Source organism: Yarrowia lipolytica, chromosome 1D (assembly GCF_001761485.1).
Source record: "Yarrowia lipolytica chromosome 1D, complete sequence".
Classification (NCBI taxonomy): Eukaryota; Fungi; Ascomycota; class Dipodascomycetes; order Dipodascales; genus Yarrowia; species Yarrowia lipolytica.
In genome coordinates, this window is record NC_090773.1 from 3,590,776 (window position 1) to 3,614,541 (window position 23,766).

Sequence of the window (23,766 nt, forward strand, 5' to 3'; positions counted from 1 at the left end):
AATAATAAGGCATATTTTTTATTTAGACGATCATTAATCACATATCTGACAAGTTGCTCACCCATCCTTCTTCAAGCTGCTGCTTATTAATGGACGTCGTCTGACAGCCCCAATGCACATCAATCTCGTCCACCAGTTTAAGATTCAAATAATTTACAACGGCTGGTCTGGATAGACTGAATTTGTGGATGGAATATCGCCTGTGGCAAAGAGAAGCAAGCCTATAATTTGACAGCCGTTATCTCGCAACATTATGGACGAGTTGTCAAGGGAGGCAGATGCGATTCTAGATGATGACAGTGTCCTGGAGGAGGACAAGATCGAGCTTTTGGAAGAGCTCGTGGTGAAACATCATGGAGAAATGTCTTCTAGCGAACGGGAGAGCATGGTGCTGGATCTCATGTGGAAACATCGTGAGAAGGAGGGCTCGGTCACACGTCACCGCAATGGTCATGGAGATGTGCGGATTGTGGGTGTCGACAAGTCCAAGAGCATCGACTGGGTCAAAATCCCAGAGGTGCTTCCAGAAATCGACTGGTCCAAAGTTGTGGACGACTACAAGAAGCGAGGCAAGGCCGTTCCCTTACGGGATAAGCTGCCTGAGGACGAGGAGGAGGTCTACTGGGAAGATTATGTGCCTGACAGTGAAGGTCATGTGGGGCATGGAGAGACCGATCTGGCACCTTTTGATCTTCTTAGAGCCGTGCTTGGAGGCAATTACTCCGATGAACTGATCCAGAACACACTGGAGAAGCACAACTACGACATCAATGTGGTTATTGTGGTGCTACAAAAGTACGACGACCGTTCAGGTTCTGAGCATGTGGAGGAAGAGGAGCAGGCCGCTCAGGTTTACGAGATGGAACATCATCAGGAAGTACACGATTACAGCGGCTACAACAACTACGAGGACCCCAGCATGTACGAGGAAGAGTACGATGAGGACGAGAAAGAGGTCTATGCGGCACTGGCTCTGTTGCCAGGAAGAGAGGAGAAGGTTCTCTGTAAGTACTTTGTGCAGTTTGGAGAGTGTTTGCGGGCAGATTGCAGATATTCCCATGATCTGACATCACGTGTGTGTCGATTTTGGGTCCGTGGCGCGTGCTTGAATGGCGAGACTTGTGCCTTCCTGCATTCCTTTCCAGAGACCGAGTCTACTCCAGAGCCCACAAAGCCTCTGGAGAACTTCTCCAAGCCCATGCTTGACTCCTTGGAAGATTTCCCCACTCTGGGAGGAGCAAGTGGAACAGCTAGTGACACAAAGTCCAAAAAAAGGGAGAAGCCAGGTAGCAAATGGGCAGCTGTGGCCAGTTCTAATGACACACAAACTGTTGCTGAGAAGCCCAAGAAGAGGTTTGATTTCAGCAAGGTGAAGCCTACTGAATCTTTTGTGCCTGGTACTGCTGGTGTCCCTTCTTTTGTGCCTAAGGCATTCACTCCTACAGCACCTAGTTTCACTCCTACCGCACCTAGTTTCACACCTGCCAAAATTTCGCCTGCCAAAGGACCGGCAGCTCGCATGGCTGTGCAAAAACACAACCCTCTGACTCTTCTTCGACCAGAATTCACTCCCTGGGTCGAGAACCCTCACCAGCTGGACGAACCTATTCAGGAGTACCTGCAGCTTCGAAAGGAGAGCAGAAAGCATATTGAGATGCGAAACAAGTATCTCAACCTTTCTGCCGATAACTGGCATATGAACCGACCTGATGCTGCCAAGATATACTCTAACAAGGGTCAGAAGCACCAGCAGGAACTCATTGCAGCCAGTAGAAAGGCCTCTGACATTCTCTACAATTACCGAGATGACCTTGGAGAGATCTTCTGTGACCTTCATGGGCTTGAGCTTGATACCAGTGTCATGCATCTGGAGAACATTCTTCTGGGAGTCGAGGAGCAGTACAGAAAGAATAAAAAGCTGGTGTATGCGATCTCTGGTGTGGGTTACCATGTTGTTTCCAAAACAGACATGTTGACCAAGGAGGTGAAGGCCTGGCTGGACGAGTGGGGCTATGAATACAAGGTTTTTTTCATTGGCAACGAGAAATTCGGAACCGTCATTGCCATCGATCCTTGGTCCCATATCTAAATCAAATAACAAAAAAAAATCAAAAAAGAAGAAAAATAGTACACGTAGTTCTAAGCACGAATTATTCTACTAATGTGGCGCTTGTACAAGTATAAGTACTGTACAAGTAAGTAGCCACTGTACACATACCGTTACTGTGTGTGTGCGCATACAATACCTACTGCAGACGGCGGTAATTGTATACAGTACACACAGACACACCCTTGAATTACGTGAACAAGCTCATATAGCCGCCTCTCTTACACGCAATCGCGTAAAAAAATGATACATTCATATATTTAATTATCTCTTAAGAGTCCTCCTCGAATCTAATGCCCTTTCGTCTTCGCACCTTCTCCTCGGTCTCGGTGGTGATGATCTCCACATCTCCAGCAGCGTCAGTCACACCATCCTCCTCGACAGTGACCACCACATCAGTGGGCTTGGTGACGGTGATGAGCTCAGCAGTTCGCACCCATCGTCGTCGTCGGGTGTACTTGCTAAAAGAGTCGTCTGCAGTAGGTCGCTTCCATGTGTTGTCATAGTAGATCCATCCCTCGGAGGGAGAAGGATCGGGCGTGCTCAAAGCCTTGTTGCCAATAATGACCAGGGCGCCATCGTTGGTACAGTCCAATCGCCAAGTAGGATCGACCCACTGCCACTTCATGCCGGTGCCCTCTGTATCGGGCAGCTTGAACTCAGAAGGAGGAGTAACCTCGTTGAGGAACTCGTCGGTCCAAGGAGTTCGCTCGTAGGCCAGAAGGTTGGCGGTCCAGCCAATACCGAGCCATCGTCGTTGGTTCTCATACAGTACGTAGGTGAACCGCACGGGCTTTCCGTCCTTGGACTGCACCGACAGGGGCGATTGGGTGAATCCAAAGGCGCCCAGGTTTCGCTTTGTGTTGGAAAAGTCGAGTCCAGTGAGGTAGAAGGTGACCAGTCTAATGGCCTTGGACTTCCAGATGACTGCTCGTGTGACTCGGGCAGCCATGGAATGGTAGGTGAGGAAGAAGACGCCGGTAGTGAGCAGGAACTTTCGGGGTCCAAGGAAAAAGTAGGCACCAAACATATACAGAGGCGATAGGAAGAGCGTGGTGAATGCCAATCGGGTCACATCTCTGGGGGTCAGGCTCAGAGAGGTGATTGGAAGCAGCAGAAGATTTGCCTTGGTGGTGACATTGGTCAGCGTGTGCACAATTGCATCCAGAGAGGGCTCCGATGTTTGCCGTCTCTCCACACTTTGTCGAATGTACACAAAGGCCCAGATGAAGCCCACGGCAAGAATGTGACCACAGTAGATGACCAAGTATTCGTAGTACATGACCACGGTCACGTAGACGGCCACCAACAGAAAGCTCTGCCATTGATCATCCTCAGTCCATGTCAGCAGACCCAGCACCTTGTCGCTGGCCAGAATGTATGGGTATGCTTGAGCTAGTGCCTTGGTGACTGTTGGGGGAGTGGAAGACAGCAGGGGACTCATTGATTGAGGCTGCGAGGCCGTTGAGGGAGGGAAGGCCGCGTGCGTCGCACTGCTCTTTTTCTTCTCCTTATCCGACATTTTTGCTGTTTGCCGCTGTGATTGTAATGTGCTCACAGGCGTAGTGTGCTTGGTCGAATGGGGTTTGGGTGGTGATGTTGCTATGAGCACGCTTGCATGATGCTCACAAACTTTCACACTGTGGGGTACAATACGCACTACAGTACTGTAGGATGGGATGACCACCACGAGATGGCAATTAAACTGTTGGTACACAAGTTAGACACCCCACTACCCTATAGCACTTTTTAGATCAAGACCCCTTTTTGTTGAATTTCAAGACTGTCTGTGGCGTCTGGGACCGTTGTACACCTCGGGCGACCTCGGCTAGATTTTCCACCCAAGAAGTTCTCTACCCATGCGCGATATCCGAAAGAAGTTGGCAGGCGCGTCGGGAAGGTATTTCCTTCATAACTTGTTGACTTGAAAGTATTGTCTGCCCTTACCACATTCAGCATCAGATCAATTGGCCCTCAGTTTGTGTAAACAATTGCCACAGTTAACAGAAGTCGCTCTCATTCTCACCCCACACCGCATACTATCTGCAGGCCCTGACTGAATGTGCAAAATTACCTTACAATTTGGCCCTTGGCACAAACCCGGAGAAGTCATTTTGTGAACCTTGATGATATCGGTGGGGTTTGGGCGTATAATCACTTTGATGGCTTAGTCAGCCGTCAGATCAGGCTTTAGCGTGGTAGTCTTTCGGTGTTACTTGGTCCACACACAGATGTATGCAAAGAAGCTGGGTGGCGAATGTCTTGAGCAAATCAGCTACTGTAAGCGTATACGTTGTGTTGTAGTTGAAAGAGTAAAGGATGTGCACAATTCAAGGGAAGCCACAAGGAAACTGGTTGTATCATAAATTTGTTTTTATAGTCACGAAATACATTAATACTTCTAAATTCTAGTTATTGGCCATCCCAAAAGTGTCCTACTACTCGTACCAAGCGGTAGTAAGCTGCCACAGTCACCTTTTACATCGTTCTCCAATCTGGCTATGGGGGACCAATCTATCTGTGCTCTCGCGATTGTACATACTGTAGCACTGCAACATGAATGAAGTTATCTTTAAGATACTCGTACTCGTACTCGTATTTGTAGTGGTACTTGGACCCTGTTTAAGGGGCAAACTCAACCTCCATCTTGGCCACAATGGCCTCCAGATCCTTGGCCTTGAAAAGCATCAAGTGACCCTGAGGGAAGATACCATACTCCTGGAAGGCTCGCTTGGAGTCAGCCTCTTGGGAAGCCTTCTTAAATGCGTAGGAGCCGTACTGTGTACTCTTCTCCTGAATAACCTCATCCTCGGGATGGAAGTAGTAGGTCTCGGGCTTGTATCCGGGGCCCTTCTTGTTCTTCTTAGAGGGCCGCTCGTCCTCCTCGTCCACAGAGGTCTCGGCCTCAGTGAAAGTCTTCGAGAGCACCAGGAAGTAATCAAAGTCCTGATCCTTAGTCTCATCAAGAAGCATCTTGTACATGGGAGGAACGACCTGGACAGGCATGTTGATGAGCCGCTCAGAGATGATGAGACCAACCTTGGAGGTGGAAGAGGGGCCCAGCAACTTTCGCATCTGCTTGTGTAGCTCGGGAAGGTCCTGTGTTCGAGCGACGAAGTAGTCAATGAGAGCAGCAATAACTCCCTTCTTGTTGTCCTTGTGTTTGGACATGTTGATGACTGTGAGGATGGCGAAGGGATCGGACTCCTTTCCGTCGGTCTTAATTGTGGTTCCGCAAGACTCCTGCTCAAGGATCATATCGGAGAGCTCAGAGAGGTTGAACGAGGTTGAGTCAGAATCCAACAATTGTCGCAGCAGATTTCCAATGGCGTGGTAGTCAATGTCCTTGTTGAAATCAAAGTACTCAAAGTCCACATCGATGGTATCAGGGACCTCCTCGTCGTCCTCCATGGTCGGATCGTCAGGAGAGTCGGGAGCGTAGGAGTCCTCTTCGAGGTAGGACTCGTCGTATTCGTCTTCCGACGAGGTCTCGGCGGGGTGTTTCTGGTCTTCGGCAGCTCTCTTGGGCATTATTGTGTGTCGTGTGTGTAAAAGCTCGTCACACGGGCAAAAAATATTTTAGATAAAGTACACCCGAAGCTTCTTCGAAAGTCTTAATTTTTATATGCATGAACATTAACCTGACATCACAGCGACTATGGCACTCCTCAATGCGGCCCCCCAGGCTGACGAATCGCCCGAAGAGGCCCAGCTGGTGCACAAGCCCGCGCAAAGAAGCACTCTAGCCGACAACACACCGACCGGCCATGCACAGAAGGAGGCGTTTGACGCATCCACGTTCCGACAGCAACACCAAGATTTCAAAAGCACGGGAGTGGCGTTAGATCCATCCATCGCCACCCAGGGCCAGCTTGTACACAACCAGCATGTCGGTGGAGACAATACACAGAACAACCGGCCGTTAAAACGCCACAAAAAGGGAGAGGTGGGTGTCTTGGAAGGCAAGAAGGCATACAAGGGACCATGGGCAGCATATGACGACGAAGAAAGCACTAGTGAGGAGGAAGAGGAGGACGACAGCGTGAATGACGTTGAGGACAACACCAATGTTGTCATTGCAGATGCCGAGACTGAGCCTGAAACCGTCAAGGAGAGCTCTATTCTACATGTCAAGGGCAAAGACTACCTGGGACGATCTTTCATGCACATTCCCCAAGATTTGGGTATCAAGCTGACACGTGATCCTGGGGAGAGCGAGTGGCATGTTCCTACCCGAAAGGCCCATACGTATACTGGTCACACTGGTGGTGTGAACGCACTACGTTTGTTCCCCAAGGCTGGTCATCTGCTGTTGTCTTGTGGTAACGACTCTAAAATCAAGCTATGGGACGTTTACCACAAGCGCGAGCTCATCCGCACATACTCTGGACACTCGCGTGCTGTTAAAGACATATCTTTTAACAATGATGGTACGAGGTTCCTGTCTGCATCATACGACAAGAGTGTCAAGTTATGGGATACAGAATCAGGGGAGTGTCTGGCTCAGTTCTCCACGGGCAAGATCCCCAACGCGGTCAAGTTCAACCCCAACAACAACAATGAGTTTCTTGCTGCCATGGCTGACCGTAAGATCATCCATTGGGACATCACAACGAAGGAGACTATCCAGACGTATGACCATCATCTGGGACCTGTGAACACAATCACATTTGTGGACGAGAACCGGAGATTCATGACCACATCAGACGACAAGACGGTGCGAGTCTGGGATCTCCAAATTAACGTCCCCATCAAATATATTGCTGACCCTGCTCAGCACTCTATGCCTTCTGTACAGATTCATCCCTCTGGCAACCACGTGGCTGCTCAGAGTATGGACAACCAGATTGTGGTGTTTGCTGCCAAGGACCGGTTCAGACAGAACCGAAAGAAGACCTTCACAGGTGCATCTTCAGCAGGATATGCCATTGAGGTCAATTTCTCGGCGGACGGCAAATACCTCATGTCTGGAGACACAGGTGGAAATGCCTATTTCTGGGACTGGAAGACTTGTAAGCTCAAGAGTAGCTTCAAGGCCCACGATAGTGCCCTTCGGTGCATTGCTGCCCACCCCCAGGAGAGCAGCAAACTGGTTACTGCAGGTAGAGGCAGTGAGATCAAGCTATGGGAGTAGGAGAAATGTATTTGTACACTAATCGATATACTACAGTTTCTACTTGTAGGTAATGACTGGGGTGGAAAGCTCTATACTGTGCACTGTATCTGTAGTTTAGAAGTGCTGTAGCCTGTTAAAACAGGGTGCAGTACGTAGAACAAATATTTTTGCAGCTACTGCACAGTATGAGTACAATTGCCTGTTGCGCCGTAATCACGAAACATACGAAACACTATTACTGGACATGGAGTCTCAGGTTTTGTGCCCATGTTGTAGTAAGAGGCACGTGTCTCATGAGGCATTAATCGCATGCAAGTGACAAATAGATGACTGAATAGGCAATCGTAAAGCTATATATCTCCTCATGAACATCGAATCGTGCACAAGTACACGGTACAGTATGTACAGTATGTGGTATATTGTACACCTTGGCACCTTAGTACAAGCTAGTTTAGACCAAAATCGGACTGAGAGGCCTGTTGGGGAACATTTGTAGTTTATAGCGGGGGTAAGACAAAGAACTCTTGTTTTTCCGATCTTGAGAACCTGGTAAATGCATTGCCCCTCATTTGAAGGAGATCATTTTTGTCCAGTGAAATTAGCACGTCTTTCGTGGTGGCAATAATGCCGATTTATCCATCATGCCTATATCGCACTCCGATAACACCAGCCAAGAATTCTACTCACGCATTTCACGTGTGCTAACCGTATTTCATTGGGGTGCAGCAAGCATGCGGCCAACCTTCAACTCCAAAAATCTCAGCTTCCTCGCCGACAAGCCCATGAACCCGACACAAAACGCGCCTGAATGGCTCTTGTATCGCGACAGCGACTTCGTCAAGATTGGCGGGGTCCAGCGGTATAAGATCACCTACACGCCAAGCGAATCGCCCATGAACTCGCCCATCAAACACCCCGAAGACATGACACCCGAGTCCCCTCTGGGTCACCCATCGTCTTTGTGGCTCAAAATCAGAAACACAGAGTCTATGCCGATGCGAGCAGCATATCTCACGGGTCCGTTTCTCCTCTACGTTCACGTGGTTCCCGAAGCATACAACCAGAACGAGCAGTGCTACGTTTCGGCAGACCAGCCCTCTTTCGAACCGCAACTCAAGGCGGGCCAAAACTACTACGTGGAATTGCATATGAACAAGCTACAGGAGTCCTACACGTGGACCGTGGATATTGTATCTCAGATAATCTTTTCTGCTTCGGCAGAGATCAACTATGAGATTCTGGTGGGTGAGACGCGTGAACACCTACACCGGTACTCCGGAAACGCCATGGGAATGCTCTCGGACTACATTACGGTGCTACGACAAGACACAGTGACATTATGGCACCAGCCAGTGCCTCGACCGAACGAACCCGTGCATCTCGTTGTGATCACGCATGGATTGCACTCAAACACGGGAGCTGACATGCTTTATCTGAAGGAGAAGATTGACGAGGCTGCGCTACAAACGGGAGAAAACGTCATTGTGAGAGGTTACCATGGAAACGCCGCCAAGACCGAGCGGGGAGTTCGATACCTGGGTCGAAGAGTGGCCAAACATATAATGGAAGAGCTGGTGACCAAGGACACTGCCAAAATCTCCTTTATTGGCCACTCTCTAGGAGGTCTCATCATGATCTACGCCATTGCATACATTCGATCCCATGACCACACGTTTTTCGATCGAATCAAACCACACCATCTGATTACGTTAGCCTCTCCCCTGCTGGGAGTCAGCAATGAGAACCCAGCTTATGTGCGGCTAGCACTGGACATTGGTTTTATTGGCAGAACAGGTCAGGATCTTGGTCTTACAAAAAAGCCGCTCCCCGGATACAAGCCTCTGCTGAGAATGCTGCCTACAGGACACACACACGAAGTGCTCAAACAGTTCCAGACTCGAACAGTGTACGCCAACGCCCTTAACGATGGTATTGTGCCACTACGAACATCCGCATTACTCTATCTGGACTGGAAGGGTCTGAGTAAGGTTGCGTCAGCCAAAAAGGGTGATGACAATGGATCTAACGATAGGGACCGAGGGGGCCCTGGAGGAGATGGAGGAGACAAGGGAAGTAGTAACGAGAAAGATAAGGAGAAGGATTCCAGTGATACTGGTAAACCCACGGGTGATATCAACGCCACTTCTGCTGAAGAGGCCAAGGTCTACGATGAGGCTTCCAAACAGGCTGCTCGCGATCCACAGGCAGGGGAGATCCCTAACTCTTGAAGACAGCCAGCAGGCAGTCAACAGACCCAGGAGGTTCCTGCTGGGAAAGGGCATTTTCCATGGAATCCAGGCTGCCATGTCTCTTATGATCCCTCACGGACACAGAAAGAAACCCTCTAAGATCTACTTGCGGTCTCAGACGAAAATGTCTGACGATGAGGACGAGGGAAATATGTCTGACTCTACGATGAGACCTCCTCCCAAGAGCTCCGTGATCGAGTCAGCTGCCTCTGTTCTGGCCATGCCTCTTCCCTCTCATAAGTTCATCTGTGACCCCGAATCGCGTGCTGAGACTATCATTCACGACCGTGTCTATTATGAGTCCGATCTTCCTCCCCGTCGGTTCAAAAAGCAAAAGTCGCTCAATTGTATCAGCGATGGAGGCGACAAGCATCTGGTGGAAAAGGCAAAGATGGAGGAGCGTATCGCCCGAGAGTATCACCACGAAATGTCGTGGCGAAAGGTGCTATGTCGACTCGAACCTGATGCTCACAACAACATCGTGGTGCGACGAAGATTTGCTAACGCGTTCGGCTGGCCCGTGATTGATCATCTTGTCAAAACACACTTTATTGATAACCAGCCCCATCCCGCCAAGGCACCCAAGCAGAAGGAGCAGCCTGCTGTTCTCGGTGTTCCCTCTGTTTTTACAGGCAAGTTCTCTCCTCCTCTTTCGGAGGTTAACTCCTCTACAGCATTGCCATTGCATCTGCCCGGGGAGGTTGCCGAGCCTGCCTTTTTTGAAATTTCGCGACCCGGGACTCCTGGGAGTCCTCGCAGCAAAAACAGTCACTCGTCAGAGTCCATCTATTCGGTGGGACAATGGCACAGACACCTAGAGGCTGAGAGTGAGACTGAGGGAGAAGACGGTCTGATCAACAACGCCAACAACCTTCTTGACGGCGTGAGAGAGTGGGATGCTCAGAAGATACTCCCTGCCTCGGTCTACAACTCTCTCTACAACACTACCAAGCAGGTTGCCCCTCCACCTCCTGCTCCCTTGGAACAGGACACTATTGAAGACCGGTTTAATGAGATGACTCTTGGTACATCCACGTTATAGGGCAATGGACAAGGACCACCAGTGCATATATGTACGAATCAGCTTAATCATTAACAACAATGCATTCTCTCTGACCCTTATAAGTACCGCCGGTACTGTACTGTACTTGGATGTACATACTGACTTACAAGCGTAATTACGGTACTGTACTGTACTGTGTGTATTCAATGTTAACGTTCACATTATTAAAAGTCTGTTCACGTATGAGTTTCTTCTGTTTGACTCTGGGGCCACTTCTATCATTCGCGTGCCTTAGACTGATGGCTATATAATTACTGTATGTGAAAGAAAGAACCTAAACTGTGTGATATATTAGGGAACAAGGTCCCCTGCCTTGAACAACGTATCACTCGTTCGATTGTTGCTTGTACTTGGCCTACATATCCGGCCGACCGTTATGCGCGTCTGCAGACGCACATATCGGGACCTCGGCTGATTAATGGCGTTGGTGATAGTAAGAATGAAAGAGAGAGAGAGATAGAGAGAGAGTCGCCTGTTATTATATCTGACTTGGTACTCTCTTCGTGGATTGTCGTTTTGTTTTTCAGCATATACTGCAATTTCGTGTCCACAGCAGCCAGGTTCTAAAGGTGCCTCCTACCCATCGACTTAAACTCACAACATAGTGTTTCATTTAAGCCTCCTCCTGTTATAATAAAAAAAAGTAAGCCATTCATGTCGGTTGTTACTGGAGACAAAGCACAAGAACTGTCGATCACTAGGGAGGCTAATATGTTTCACTGGCTCCAACAACCACCGTTTTTGCAACTTACGTACAGTACAGTGCTTGTACTTTTGCCAAATATATTAATTTACTGCAGTAGTATCAGGATCTTACCGAGCTTGGGGAGGGAAGTCACATTCAAGCTGTTTCAGACCTCGCAATTCAGTCAATTGGCGATCCACAGGTCTACTGTACATTGTTACTGTATTATGGTTCTGTCGGTATCTCCTCCATGTGTTCGTGACCTACTCCGCCTTTCCTGGTAACGTTTTGAGAGTAATCGGGCTCCACATTGATCACCACCTGGTTTATTTGTATTGTACAGTGTACCTTTCAGCACCAGGTAGCGGCCAACCACAGTAACTAATACTCAGAGCGGGGCAGGGGCTTTATTTCTCTCGGGGCGACATCGCGAGTACAGTACGAGTACAAAAGCCAGGAGGCTATGTGGCCTGCTGATGATCAATAATAATTCAAAAAAGGGTAAATGTTGTAATTTTCCATGTAAGGTCGAACTATTTGTATGTACAGCTCAGTAACGGCCCGATTGCAGCAACGCGCGCTGATAACGCCACGACAGCGGTGCTTACGCTTGTGGTCTACCAATACATACAATACAGTATGTACTGTACCATAAACTGTACATTCTAGTGAGGAAGATATCGAGGACGTTTCCATTTTATGATATCTCGTGCAGTACAAATCGCCTTCAAGACTGGTCCTCAATCGGGCGAGTGGGAACAAGTGAGGTCTCTCTCGGATATAACGCTGATATCCTGTGCCGCCACCCGATCGAGGCATAAATACAGACTTTGTGAAAAGCACTCCAAACCAGGGGGTAATATTCGCGAGAAAAGGTGACTAATCGAGCCAATGGTAGGATACAGAGCTCGTACGCCAGTTTGGAATTCAAATTCACATCTACCCACAGTCTACTTTCTACTTCCAAACTTCCCTGTCTCTATACAATGCAGCCATGCCGAAACCCTAGATGAACCCTACAAGTAGAAGTAGTTGCCCTTTTTAACTCTCGGAACAGACAACCCATGAATCGAAAAGGTAGCTGTGAAATGAGGGGTGACGCTGCCATGAGTAAGACTCTCATTGGGCTCACCAATGCGAGTGTTATGTTTTACGACAGACTTGCCCCATCTTTCCGAACCAGAGGCTCTACCTTTCGTTATCGTCGGACACCTACCATGCTGGTGGTCTAGTCACAGGTATATACCCGTACTAGTGCTCTCGCCCTTGTACTCATACTTCTACCGGTACATGCTGCACATTTCTGTACTTCTGGTTCAGGATTATAAGTTGCGGAACTCTTGAGCCTGTTGCTTAATTTTTCCAACCGCAGAAACCCTGTCTGTATCGGAGTGAACCAAAACCAACCGTGGCTCTACAGCCCTGGGTTGTGTTATGAACCATCTTTGCTCTTCATCTCACCTCTCCAGCAATTTACATCCAAACAACTCATGCGATAGCACCATGGACTGTGACAAACACAAGAGGCTTCGAGACGAAGGTGACGACGCCTTCGACTTCTACGAAGAGTACGAGCATCTTCGACCGCAGAAGATCAGGCCTACTTCCATGGCCAAGATAATGAACTTGACCCTACACAACCTCGAGTTACTGCACTTCTTTGTCGAAAACACGGGGCCAATGTTGGTCCAAGTTACAGGGGAAAGAGATTCCCGATGGATGGGGGCGGCTCCCCAGCTGTCCATGAGCTCCCGAGCCCTGTCGCAGGCATGCCAAGTTTTTGCTGAAGCCCACAAGTTCCACAAACAAAATCCATACAGATACCTCTTGGAGGGCGAAACGCCTTACCCAAAGTCGAAAGGAAAGCCGAAGGACATGGGCAGAGTCATTGGTTATGTTCCTGTGTCTGATAAGCACCTAGAGCAACAGATGCTGGGGTTTACGAAGTGCCTAAAAACTTTAAGGATGGAGATCGAGAAGCTGGACGAAACAGCTAACTTCGACCGTGTATTGACTGCTGCTGTCATTGTCTCTCTGTGTGCCATGGGAAGTACCAGTTTTGTTCCTCTGGTCAACTTTGAAGGCAAGGGAGACCTTTTTAGTGTCTTGAGGATCATAAATGACATTCAGAGCATTTACAATTACAGGTTGAACGAAAGGGATATCTCAATGGTTGCTCTTACACATCGTGTGCCTCTTCCAAATCGATTACAGCTTCCACACGAAGATGAGCTTCGAAGTATTGTGGGGTTGGTTAACGGTGTTGGTGCGGAAGAGCGGCGGGTCAGAGGTATTCTGGAGAGGGAAATCCACACCCTAGTGGAGTTATATAACATGGATATCGAGAGTAAGAGCGTTGCTCATATGGTCGCATGGTGCGTTTACTGGCAACCTGGGTTTTCTGAGCTCAAGGAGAAACGCAATCACTATGCACTCCTCGTCATCTGTTTTTGGTGTGCGTATGTCCACAGATACCATGCCCTCTTCTGGTGGGGTGATCGACTACAAGAGGATCTGTACAATATCGTTGACAGGCTGCCTCAGCATCTCATTCAGTACGTTGAGTGGCCCCTGAGAGCGGTGATGAATTTCGAATACGACCATTTGGAATGGATCCAGAAAAACTCGAGTTGAGTACTGATCTACTAACTAACTTATTTATCACAGGTATATACGAATTCAGATATAAGCTGGCGTGACGGTAAGCGGGGTGTTTGCCGATACTCGTGAGAATGTACAGAGTTGTGTTTTGGGCTCGTAAACAGCGGTACTACTTGTAGTACAGTACATACCGTTACTTTTTGAAGGCAATAATTTTGTATTATCGTACATCTTCTCTACATGTACAACTCTCAGCAATACACAGGATTTCCATTCTTGTATGTCTGCCTTATGGGACGCTCAAACTCATGCTTACATGAGCTTGTGGTATGTGCAGTGCTAATGCCCAATTAGTCACACGGGTGCTGCCCAACATAAAAGCATGTCGCCAGATGCTGTACTACAGTAGTAGCAACAAGAGTGTGCGACTTCGAGAAGAAAGGGAGGGTGCAGAAATCGTTTTTATTTCTATTTTTATTCTCTCGCAGACGTAAGTACGTAATAGCTGTGTCTCTCTCAGAGACGATCGAAGATAATCTCCAAAACTCCACAGGGATCCATGTTGTGATTAACACAATCTGACTAATCAGTATCATCCGATTGTTGACCTGTCCTGCTCATTACAGGCGATGTCCAGGATGGTGAAACACAATTGATAAAATAATAGATACCCGGGAGGATCGAACAGTCGATTTGTCCCCTCATGTAGTCCTTCATTACTGCTATCTGATGGGGTTCGCTGGTCAGCCGCTCATATTAAGCTTCGTAATAGACTCTGCAAAAATTGTGGAATCGACACTAAGATGAACCTGCCACCAACAAGACATCGCACTCTATCGCAATACAACAGCTTAGCATCAGACAACAACACTACACAGCATCATCACACACAAACACATCAACAATGGTAGAGAGAGGTCCGGACGCATGGCTGGAACAGGTGAAGCAATGTAAATTTTTGCCCGAGGCAGACATGAAGCAACTGTGCGAGATTGTCAAGGAAGTTGCTAATGGAGGGTGGAGGATTGAGCGGGAGGCAAGAGGGAAAGAGAGGGAAAACGAAACAGGAAGCGATCGGAAACGAGCAAGACCGTTCGAAGGGCTCGAGGGGTCAGCTATTGTGTCCGAATCTAACGCAGAATCGAATATCCAACCGGTACAATCACCAGTGACCGTATGTGGCGACATCCACGGCCAGTTCCACGATCTGCTGGAGCTGTTCCGTGTGGCCGGTGGCGAACCCGACGACGTGAGCTACGTGTTCCTGGGAGACTTTGTCGATAGAGGCTATTTTTCGCTGGAAACATTTACTCTGCTCATGTGCCTCAAGGCCAAGTACCCTGATAAGCTGACCCTGGTGCGGGGAAACCACGAGAGCCGGCAAATCACACAGGTGTATGGCTTTTACGAAGAATGCATCACCAAGTACGGATCCACCACCGTCTGGAAGTACTGCTGCCAAGTGTTTGACTTTCTGGCGCTCGCTGCCATCATCGACGGCAAGGTCCTCTGTGTCCACGGCGGTCTGTCGCCAGAGATTCGCATGCTCGACCAGATTCGAGTCTTGTCCCGAGCCCAGGAGATTCCACACGAGGGCGGCTTCTGCGACCTGGTATGGTCAGACCCAGACACAACCACCAAGACGTGGGCGGTTTCCCCACGAGGCGCTGGCTGGATTTTCGGCCACCAGGTTGCACGCGAGTTCAACCACGTCAACGGCCTGCAGTTAATAGCTCGGGCTCACCAGCTGGTCATGGAGGGCTTCAAGTACCACTTTCCGGACAACGACGTGGTCACTGTGTGGTCCGCCCCCAACTACTGTTACCGATGTGGTAACGTGGCTTCTGTAATGAAGCTGCAGGACGACCTAGACCCTGTCTTCTCCATCTTTTCTGCCGTCGAAGACACAAATCGACTGGCGCCACAACAGGCTGCTCGAAGCGAATACTTCCTGTGATGGGTCCAAGATGAACGAATATCGATATCGCAGGTAGGTACACAATCGGCTGGGCATTTACTGGGTGCCCAACTAACATAAAATCCGTTACAGTAATGACATGATGAATGAGACGTAATTAAAACAATACATGCTGACTAGCAACAGGTACAGTAGCTACTGTACAGTACATACCGGTACTGTACTGTACTTGCACGAGTAATTAAACTACAAGTACAAGTACAGGTCGAGTGGAGTGGAGTGTACTGCATCATACAGACATGCAACATGAGGCTTCGACTTTGGCCACGATATAAGTACCAGTACAAGTATCTATCGTGCTGTAAGAGCACCCATACATCTACCCCGCATAATCATGCCATATGGCGTGACAGCCAATGAGAAGTGTTCATTCATGTTGGTTAGTAATAGGTTGATGTTGTAATTAATATATAATAGGTCCAATGGGTGAACATACTGCTACTCCCACCGTGCCTTGTACAGTGTTTTACTGTAGCATACTTCTGACAACGAGTACTCGTAGTTCTTGCACTAGTTCTTGTCTTGTAAAATCATTAATATTCATTTATATACACGCTTAGAGCTCCTCGCCAGCATCAATCTTAGCCTGGCCGTACTTCTTGATTCGAATGGCGTTGACGGTGATGAAACCGGAGGTGTCAGTGGGGTCAAAGTCGGTGAGCTCGTCCATGGAGGCCTCGGTGGCATCGTAGAGCTTCTCGGTCTCGGAGGATCGGCCAAGGATGTACATGCCACCCTTGTAGAGTCGGCATCGGACCTGACCGTTGACGGACTTCTGGGAAGGTCCGATCATGGCTCGCACAAACTCGCACTCGGGAGTGTAGTACAGACCGTTGTAGAGAATCTTGGAGAAGGTGGGGGTGACAAACTGGTCTCTGATGGCTCGGACCTCTCGGTCCATGACCAGACCCTCGAGATCAATATGAGCAGATCGGAGGATGGTGAGACCGGGGGTCTCGTAGCAGCCTCGGGACTTGATTCCAATGAATCGGTTCTCGACAATGTCGATTCGGCCGACACCGTTTCGTCGAGCGAGCTTGTTAGCGGTCAGGAAGAGCTCAACGGGCTCCTTGACAGACTTGTCGCCCTCATAGATGAGCTCGACGGGGATACCCTTCTCGAACTTGACGGTGAAGTCCTCTGGTGTGTCGGGGGGCGTCGGGGGGTCGACAGTAAGTCCACATGTCCTTGGGGGGAGTGGTATCGGGGTCCTCAAGAATACCAGCTTCGAAAGAGATGTGAGCCAGGTTCTCATCGGTAGACCAGGGCTTAGCCTTGGTCTGGGTCACAGCAATACCCTTATCGGCAGCGTAGTCGAGCAGATCCTTTCGTCCAACAAATCGCTTGATGAACTCGGGGTCTCTCCAGGGAGCAATGACCTCGACATCGGGCTTAAGGGCGTAGAAAGACAGCTCGAATCGGACCTGGTCGTTACCCTTTCCAGTGCAGCCGTGGGAAACGGCGAAGCAGCCCTCCTCCTTGGCAACCTCGATCTGGGCCTTAGCGATGACGGGTCGGGCCAGAGAGGTACCGAGCAGGTAAACGTTCTCGTAGATGGCGTTGGTCTGGACGGCGGGGAAGCACAGCTCCTCAACGAACTCCTTTCGGATGTCCTTGACAACGAACTTGACGGCGCCGACCTTGAGGGCCTTCTCTCGAGCAGCCTCGAAGTCCTCCTCCTGGCCAACATCGGCCATGAAGGCAACCACCTCGTAGCCCTCCTCAATGAGCCAGGCGAGGATCACAGAGGTATCCAGACCTCCGGAGTAGGCCAAACAGACTTTTCCCTTAGACATTGTGTGTGGTGTGTGTGTTGTAGTTGTGTTGTGTGGTGCACAAATTTTCTCTGGGGGAGAGAGGGCTGGGAGTATATAAGTGATGAAAAATGTGTCGAGCAGACTTTTTGAAACTTAACCTGTGACTCAGATAACGGATACGCTAGAGCCGAAATTCAGTCACCACACGCACCGTGCCTGTGTGCTGCAGTTTAAGCAGGTTTGGTTATGTGGAGAATACTAGTGTATTTTTGCATGCTGCTTTGTGGCCAATCAAATTGTCTCATTGCACTATCTACTGTGGTTTTAGTGGGATGGCAAGCACACCCACAGTTAGCCGTTCACATGAGGGCAACTCTAAAATTTCAGAGATTCGGACAACGACGACGACACAATCTCGCTCATCTTTAGATCGGTATAGGACTCCCGAAACAATCTGAATATTTTCAATGACCCGCACATAAATTCTCGTTCTAAACGGGCAACTCCCGAACCTCACGCATGCACAATTAATTAGTCATGGGCCCTAATTATGGGTGTGATGTTGAGCCTGTCACAAAATCTGCAAGTCGGTTACTGGTCTTCTAACTTTGGATTGGGCGATAACAGCCATGACTTTCCCAACACAGACATTGGAGTGCATGGCAGGATGGACGGTAGAGCTGAAAAGGGGGGTATGTTATAGAAAGGAGGTGCGAGGGTTGTATATTAAGTCCCTTGGACGTCTTTATATCCCGGGATCAATCGACAATGGCTCTATCAACAACATATCAACAATACCATGGCCTATCATCGATTTTGTCTTCGATACACAACTCAAAGTCATTCCCCAGTGAACCCCAGGCTGTTCGATTGACCATGCTTCACTGTAGACGGTGCATACATTTCATGCAGCTCGGAACAAGTGTGCCGCAAAATAAAAGAGAGAAGGATTCTGGGGATAGATAATCGAGGTGATGTTCAAACATCTTTTTGTCCGTTCAGGTACAAAGTACGATACCAACGCGGAGAGTTTGTAAACGAGTCTTATCTGTGAGTTCTCAAGATGATATCCCTCTGCCCGTGTCACCCCTGTCCCCTTTTTATCGATCTACTGTAATTACATACTCCTCGTATACACATTCGGAGCAATTGTGGAGAAACTGTGCACATGAGACTTATTATATTGACATACTGGATACTATAATTCACACAAATCCAGTTGTTTATGTCTTGGTGTGGTTCAGACACACGAGTTTGCCCCGAAAACACGCTTTCCAAACAAACCTGATATCTTGAAATCGGCATCATGTTCCAAATTAAAGTTGACTCGCATTAACGGTGGTGTGTCAGTAAAGCACATCATCATGTGAGGTTTGGTGAGAAAGTACATCAGATAGCTTGCTGGATCTATCGCGATCACATTAAAGACGGTACAACATCAACTACAAGTGGATCTTGTTTCAACATTGCTTTCGCAGACTCACAGCGCCCACCCACACACACACAAGCCTAACTCTCTCGACTTCAAGCTCACACGACCTAATTACAGTGTACTGTGCTCATAAGTAAACCTCACTCTCCCGTCCCTAGAAACTGCATCGCCACCATCACACAATCATGCTAACCGTCTCCGTGATATCTGGTGGTACCGCCACCAATAGCATGGTGCAGATGCTGGAACAGTTGTCATCGAGTATCTCCTACATCATGCCCATCTCCGACAACGGTGGATCGACGTCTGAAATCATCCGAGTGGTGGGTGGCCCCGCTATCGGTGACATCCGATCTAGATGCACCCGAATCATTCCGACAGACCCGCCAATTTCGAACAGCTTAAGAGATCTACTATGCCACCGACTGCCAGTAGACGAGGTGGATGCTCAGGCTGAATGGTCACAGATCGTCAATGGTACACACCCCATGTGGGTGGGTGTTCCTTCGCATTACAGAGAGATGGTTCGACCGTTCTTCATCAAGGTCGGGGCAGAGTTCTTGAAACGATCGAGACCGGGAAGGGAGTTTGTGTACTCGTCAGCATCGATCGGAAACCTGTTCCTGACTGGAGCTCGGTTGTTCACAGGTTCTCTGGAGTCAGCTGTGGAAATGATGTTACGTATCACACACGTTTCTCATGACACAGAGGTGCTCCCCGCACTCAACACCAACTTTATGCATCACATTGCTGCTCTGTTGCACAATGGAACGGTCATCTTTGGCCAGAGTCAGATTTCTCATCCTGAGGAACCATCCATTGATTCCCTTTCGGTAGAGGCTGATCCTGAAATGGTGCCCACAACAGCACCTCTGGGATACGGCAAGCCGAGGTCCTGCTCAATCGATGGAGAGGATGCTCACATGCCGTTCACTCACCCAGATCTCACAAACTCACAGCTTAACTTTTCGAAAAGCTATCAGGTCCCATTGGAGTCGCCCATTAGAAGAGTGTTTTACATCAACCCATTTGGATTAGAGATCCACCCAAAGGCCAGCACTCGTGTCCAGCGTGCCCTTGCAGAATCAAACTGTGTTATTTATTCCATTGGATCTCTGTACACATCCCTGATTCCTGTTCTACTCTTGAGAGGCGTGGCTGACTCTATTGAAACAAAGCTAGAAAACGGACTGACCAAGACCAAGGTTATGCTTCTAAATGGCTCTCCTGATCGTGAGACCAACGGCATGAGCGCTGTTGAGCATGTGGAGGCAGTGGTCAAGGCCTGTCTGTACTCTAAACTTCAACGTGAGTGCACGGCCCAGGAGATTTCCGACTGCGATTGGACCCGATTCCTGACTCACGTTATGTCGCCTTATGTTCTTCCACCCGTGTGTCTGAAGGAACTCGAAGATCACGACATCAATGTTATCCAGATGGAGGAGAGGGAAGTCGATGAGGATGGAAAGCCAATCTATGACCAAAAGGCACTGCTGCGGGAATTAACAGAGCTAAACAATTGTGCACACAAGTAAGTACAATACAACTGCATGAATATCCCGGTGCGGCGCTTTTGGGCTTTTTGCCCGAATTCATCTGAGCCCCTTAAAAAGCCCGTACATCCACAGACACTGGCATACAGTAGACCTGGCACATCTTAATTATGCTCAATATGCAGGTCATGCCGAATCTAACTCTGAGCTATATCCGAAGTGTCAAAGCTCTCCGCCAATACCATGGCCCAAAAAGACACCAATGGCTGTCTTTTGAAAATCGAAAGTTGAACGCCACTTGCAACACGTAAACCATGGAGTAATAAGCTCACGTGTAATGGTATGACCAACGGTTGTACATACTATGAATTGAGGTCGCATCTGTGGTCAAGCGTCCTGACCGTTGAACATGCGATGTCCGTAGTACATGAGCCGGTGGTGCATTGAGCTGGTAGAAGTCGAGGGACAAGTGTTGATTTGACACAATGGGCGCGAGTGCATCGGACACCAGTCAGCCATGCCCATTTCCCGGCGTAAACTTCTATGACCCCATCTACTGTACGAGTACGTCTATTTCCCTCACAGGCCCTTAAAAACTCCTGCAGTTGTGCCTCTTGCATTATTACGTTGGGTCCACGGAAGTAATTAGAAGGGATGTTGAGTATGAGAAGAACGGGACGGAATCACAAAACATATTTGATGGTGATACTAATGACTATATATTTCAACCACACCAACGTCACTTACAAAATCCCACGTCAACAGCCCCGATCCACGTGTCATCTTCTTCGCCCTTCTCCCGAACACGCATAAACTCCATATGGAACAAGGTTCAATAGTGCTTGTCGGGCTCCTGATATATATGTAGCAACTCCTCTTATTTATATACTCTTCTCTGTTGCACAAGACACTCTTCATCAACACACACACAATGACTGCCACTTCTACAATCAACGGTACTCCCGCAATGGCCACCAACCCCAAGGCCATTGTCTTTTCCGACTGGGATGGAACCATTACTCTGCAGGACTCCAACGACTGGCTCACCGACAATCTCGGCTTTGGAGTCGAGAAGCGAAAGTTCTACAACGCAGAGATCCTCCACGAGCGAATGTCCTTCTCCGAGGCCTTCAAGATCATGTTGGATTCCGTCAAGACCCCCTTCCCCGAGTGTATCGAGCAGCTTCTCAATAACATTGACCTCGATCCCGGGTTTGCCGTCTTCTACAAGTGGTGCAAGGAACGAAATATTCCCGTGGTCGTGGTTTCATCTGGTATGAAGCCCGTCATCTTTGCTCTGCTCAAGAAGCTGGTTGGAGAGGAGGCCGCAGATGACATTGAGATCATCGCTAACGATGTGAAGATCGAGCCTGATGGAGAGTGGAACATTGTCTACCGAGACGAGTCGCATTTTGGCCACGACAAGTCCCGATGCATCAAGCCCTACGCCGAGCTCCCCGAGGGCAAGCGACCCACCATGTTCTACTGTGGTGACGGTGTCTCTGATCTCTCTGCCGCAAGGGAGACAGATCTGCTGTTCGCCAAGGCTGGCAAGGATCTGATTGTCTACCTCGAGAAGATGTCTCTGCCTTACAACATCTTCCACTCCTTCGCTGATATCAACAAGCGAGTCGACGAGATCTACTCCGGAAAGCTCACTCTCAAGGAGGCTGAGGCCACCCATACCATCCAGTAAGCAAATTATATATAGATGACGAATACTAATAGACCAATTGACCGGAAACTCGCAATTTTGATACTTGTGCCTCTCACAGGCACTGTGATGTAATTTAACAACACGGCAATCACCGTATTTGGGTCCTACCCTAACCCGATTATGTAACTTGGTCTTCACCACATACACACACAAAGGGGTAAATCTACTGTATTTGTGAGACCGAGACGATATTATGAGCTTCAGAGCAACTGACTGCTCCCAAACTCATTTGTCCATTTGTCTACATACATCTCATGTATTAGTATGAGTACATTCATTCTACCTCGCGACCCCATATGTTCTAAAAGTCCCAAATTATGCCAATAGTCTCGACAGACCCTCCTCCTCGTTTTCGGCTGCCTCCAGAGCATCCTGCTGAGAGATTCGTCTAAGAACCTCTCGCTTCGACGACTCCTGGATCTCTCCTCCGACCACAATCTCGTCGAGAATGTAGTATGCTTTTTGGAAGTTGAAGATGATATCGAGCTCGCACACGTTGCCGTAATACTTGTCCATCTGCTCAACGTATCTGTGAATGATTTCGAGAGTGTTTAGTTCGTTGTCATCGGAGTCGATGCCTGTAATGAAAAATAGCGATGCATAACGTCTGAAAACAACCTTGGTTTCTGTGTTAGTCTTTTTTCGTGGTGGTGCATCACTGAGGACACAACATTGCCCACTGGACTGGGAGACTGCCGCAGTATTGAATCAACAATACAAAGTGACTTATTTGTCCACTCCTTTTGTGCAGTCTTCTGACGGGTCGTGTAGTCTTGTCGTCATCTGCCGCACAGCTCCTTTTCTCTCTCGCGTCGTCACTACTGCTGTAATGTTTCCGATAGCTCGGTATCAGACACCTCGGCGATCAGTGAGCCATTTTTACCGACCCCAAGAAAGTGTAGCTCTGCAGCGCTCTTCTTGCCACTTCACAGCACAATGAACTAAGCCACAGCACTCATTGTGGATGAGGTGTTTCGTAGAGGTACTCTTCTTGGAAGAATTTCTGACGGTGGCTCAGCAAGAAGTGAACCAACTCGCGCTTGGTAAGTCATCGAGCCAACGCAGTCACGTCCTCCTTATCTTACTCACCCTTGTGTTCAATGACATTGCACATCTTTGTTCGTCTGGAAAGAACCAGTGCAGTAACCTCCTTGACGATCTTGGCCTTTTCACGGGTGCCGAGAGTTGTGAACCATTTGGCCAGACGAACCTTGCCCTGACGCGATAGCAACAGCAGATATTGGATGGCCATTTGTTGTGTGTGTTGAGATGCTTTGATGAGAGTGGTGAAGACAGATGACACGCTTGCAGTTCCCAATGAAACTATATTGGCGACGAAGTCAGAGTGAAGCTACTTGTAGTTGTCGTGAGTTGGACTATTTGTAGCTACTTGGAGCTATTGAAAGGCGAAGGGAGGGGATTAAAAAGGGAGAAGTATTAAAAATCAAGTCACTAGATGAGGTATTTACCTGTCGGTGATCTTTTTCCTTAGGCATAATTCAATGACTGCTAAGAGATGCAAATTAGGCTGTGTATGTCCCAAAACCATACTATAACAACCGCGATAC

General features: G+C 48.6%; 8 protein-coding genes across 8 annotated transcripts; 5 read left to right on the forward strand and 3 right to left on the reverse strand.

The window, feature by feature from the left end:
* Positions 1–253: 253 nt before the first annotated feature.
* YALI1_D35911g (uncharacterized protein) lies at positions 254–2,089 on the forward strand (the record flags this gene model as incomplete). Its single annotated transcript, XM_503355.1, has 1 exon — positions 254–2,089. One exon carries the CDS (start codon positions 254–256, stop codon positions 2,087–2,089), a length of 1,836 nt encoding a protein of 611 aa, XP_503355.1.
* Positions 2,090–2,378: 289 nt separating this feature from the next.
* On the reverse strand, positions 2,379–3,629 carry YALI1_D35945g (uncharacterized protein; the record flags this gene model as incomplete). The annotated part of the gene is made up of 1 exon (XM_503356.3): positions 2,379–3,629. One exon carries the CDS (start codon positions 3,627–3,629, stop codon positions 2,379–2,381), a length of 1,251 nt encoding a protein of 416 aa, XP_503356.1.
* A 1,100-nt stretch (positions 3,630–4,729) lies between these two features.
* YALI1_D35965g (uncharacterized protein) lies at positions 4,730–5,638 on the reverse strand (the record flags this gene model as incomplete). Its single annotated transcript, XM_503357.3, has 1 exon — positions 4,730–5,638. One exon carries the CDS (start codon positions 5,636–5,638, stop codon positions 4,730–4,732), a length of 909 nt encoding a protein of 302 aa, XP_503357.1.
* Positions 5,639–5,765: 127 nt separating this feature from the next.
* YALI1_D35966g (uncharacterized protein) lies at positions 5,766–7,241 on the forward strand (the record flags this gene model as incomplete). Its single annotated transcript, XM_503358.2, has 1 exon — positions 5,766–7,241. The coding sequence occupies one exon, from the start codon at positions 5,766–5,768 to the stop codon at positions 7,239–7,241; it is 1,476 nt and encodes a 491-aa protein (XP_503358.2).
* Positions 7,242–12,654: 5,413 nt separating this feature from the next.
* On the forward strand, positions 12,655–13,854 carry YALI1_D36035g (uncharacterized protein; the record flags this gene model as incomplete). Its single annotated transcript, XM_066094281.2, has 1 exon — positions 12,655–13,854. One exon carries the CDS (start codon positions 12,655–12,657, stop codon positions 13,852–13,854), a length of 1,200 nt encoding a protein of 399 aa, XP_065950353.2.
* A 5,319-nt stretch (positions 13,855–19,173) lies between these two features.
* Positions 19,174–20,523, forward strand: YALI1_D36100g (uncharacterized protein; the record flags this gene model as incomplete). Its single annotated transcript, XM_066094283.2, has 1 exon — positions 19,174–20,523. One exon carries the CDS (start codon positions 19,174–19,176, stop codon positions 20,521–20,523), a length of 1,350 nt encoding a protein of 449 aa, XP_065950355.2.
* An 889-nt stretch (positions 20,524–21,412) lies between these two features.
* On the forward strand, positions 21,413–22,177 carry YALI1_D36122g (uncharacterized protein; the record flags this gene model as incomplete). Its single annotated transcript, XM_066094284.2, has 1 exon — positions 21,413–22,177. The coding sequence occupies one exon, from the start codon at positions 21,413–21,415 to the stop codon at positions 22,175–22,177; it is 765 nt and encodes a 254-aa protein (XP_065950356.1).
* Positions 22,178–22,513: 336 nt separating this feature from the next.
* YALI1_D36137g (uncharacterized protein) lies at positions 22,514–23,450 on the reverse strand (the record flags this gene model as incomplete). Its single annotated transcript, XM_066094290.2, has 2 exons — positions 22,514–22,824; positions 23,288–23,450. The coding sequence occupies 2 exons, from the start codon at positions 23,448–23,450 to the stop codon at positions 22,514–22,516; spliced, it is 474 nt and encodes a 157-aa protein (XP_065950362.1).
* Positions 23,451–23,766: the final 316 nt, after the last annotated feature.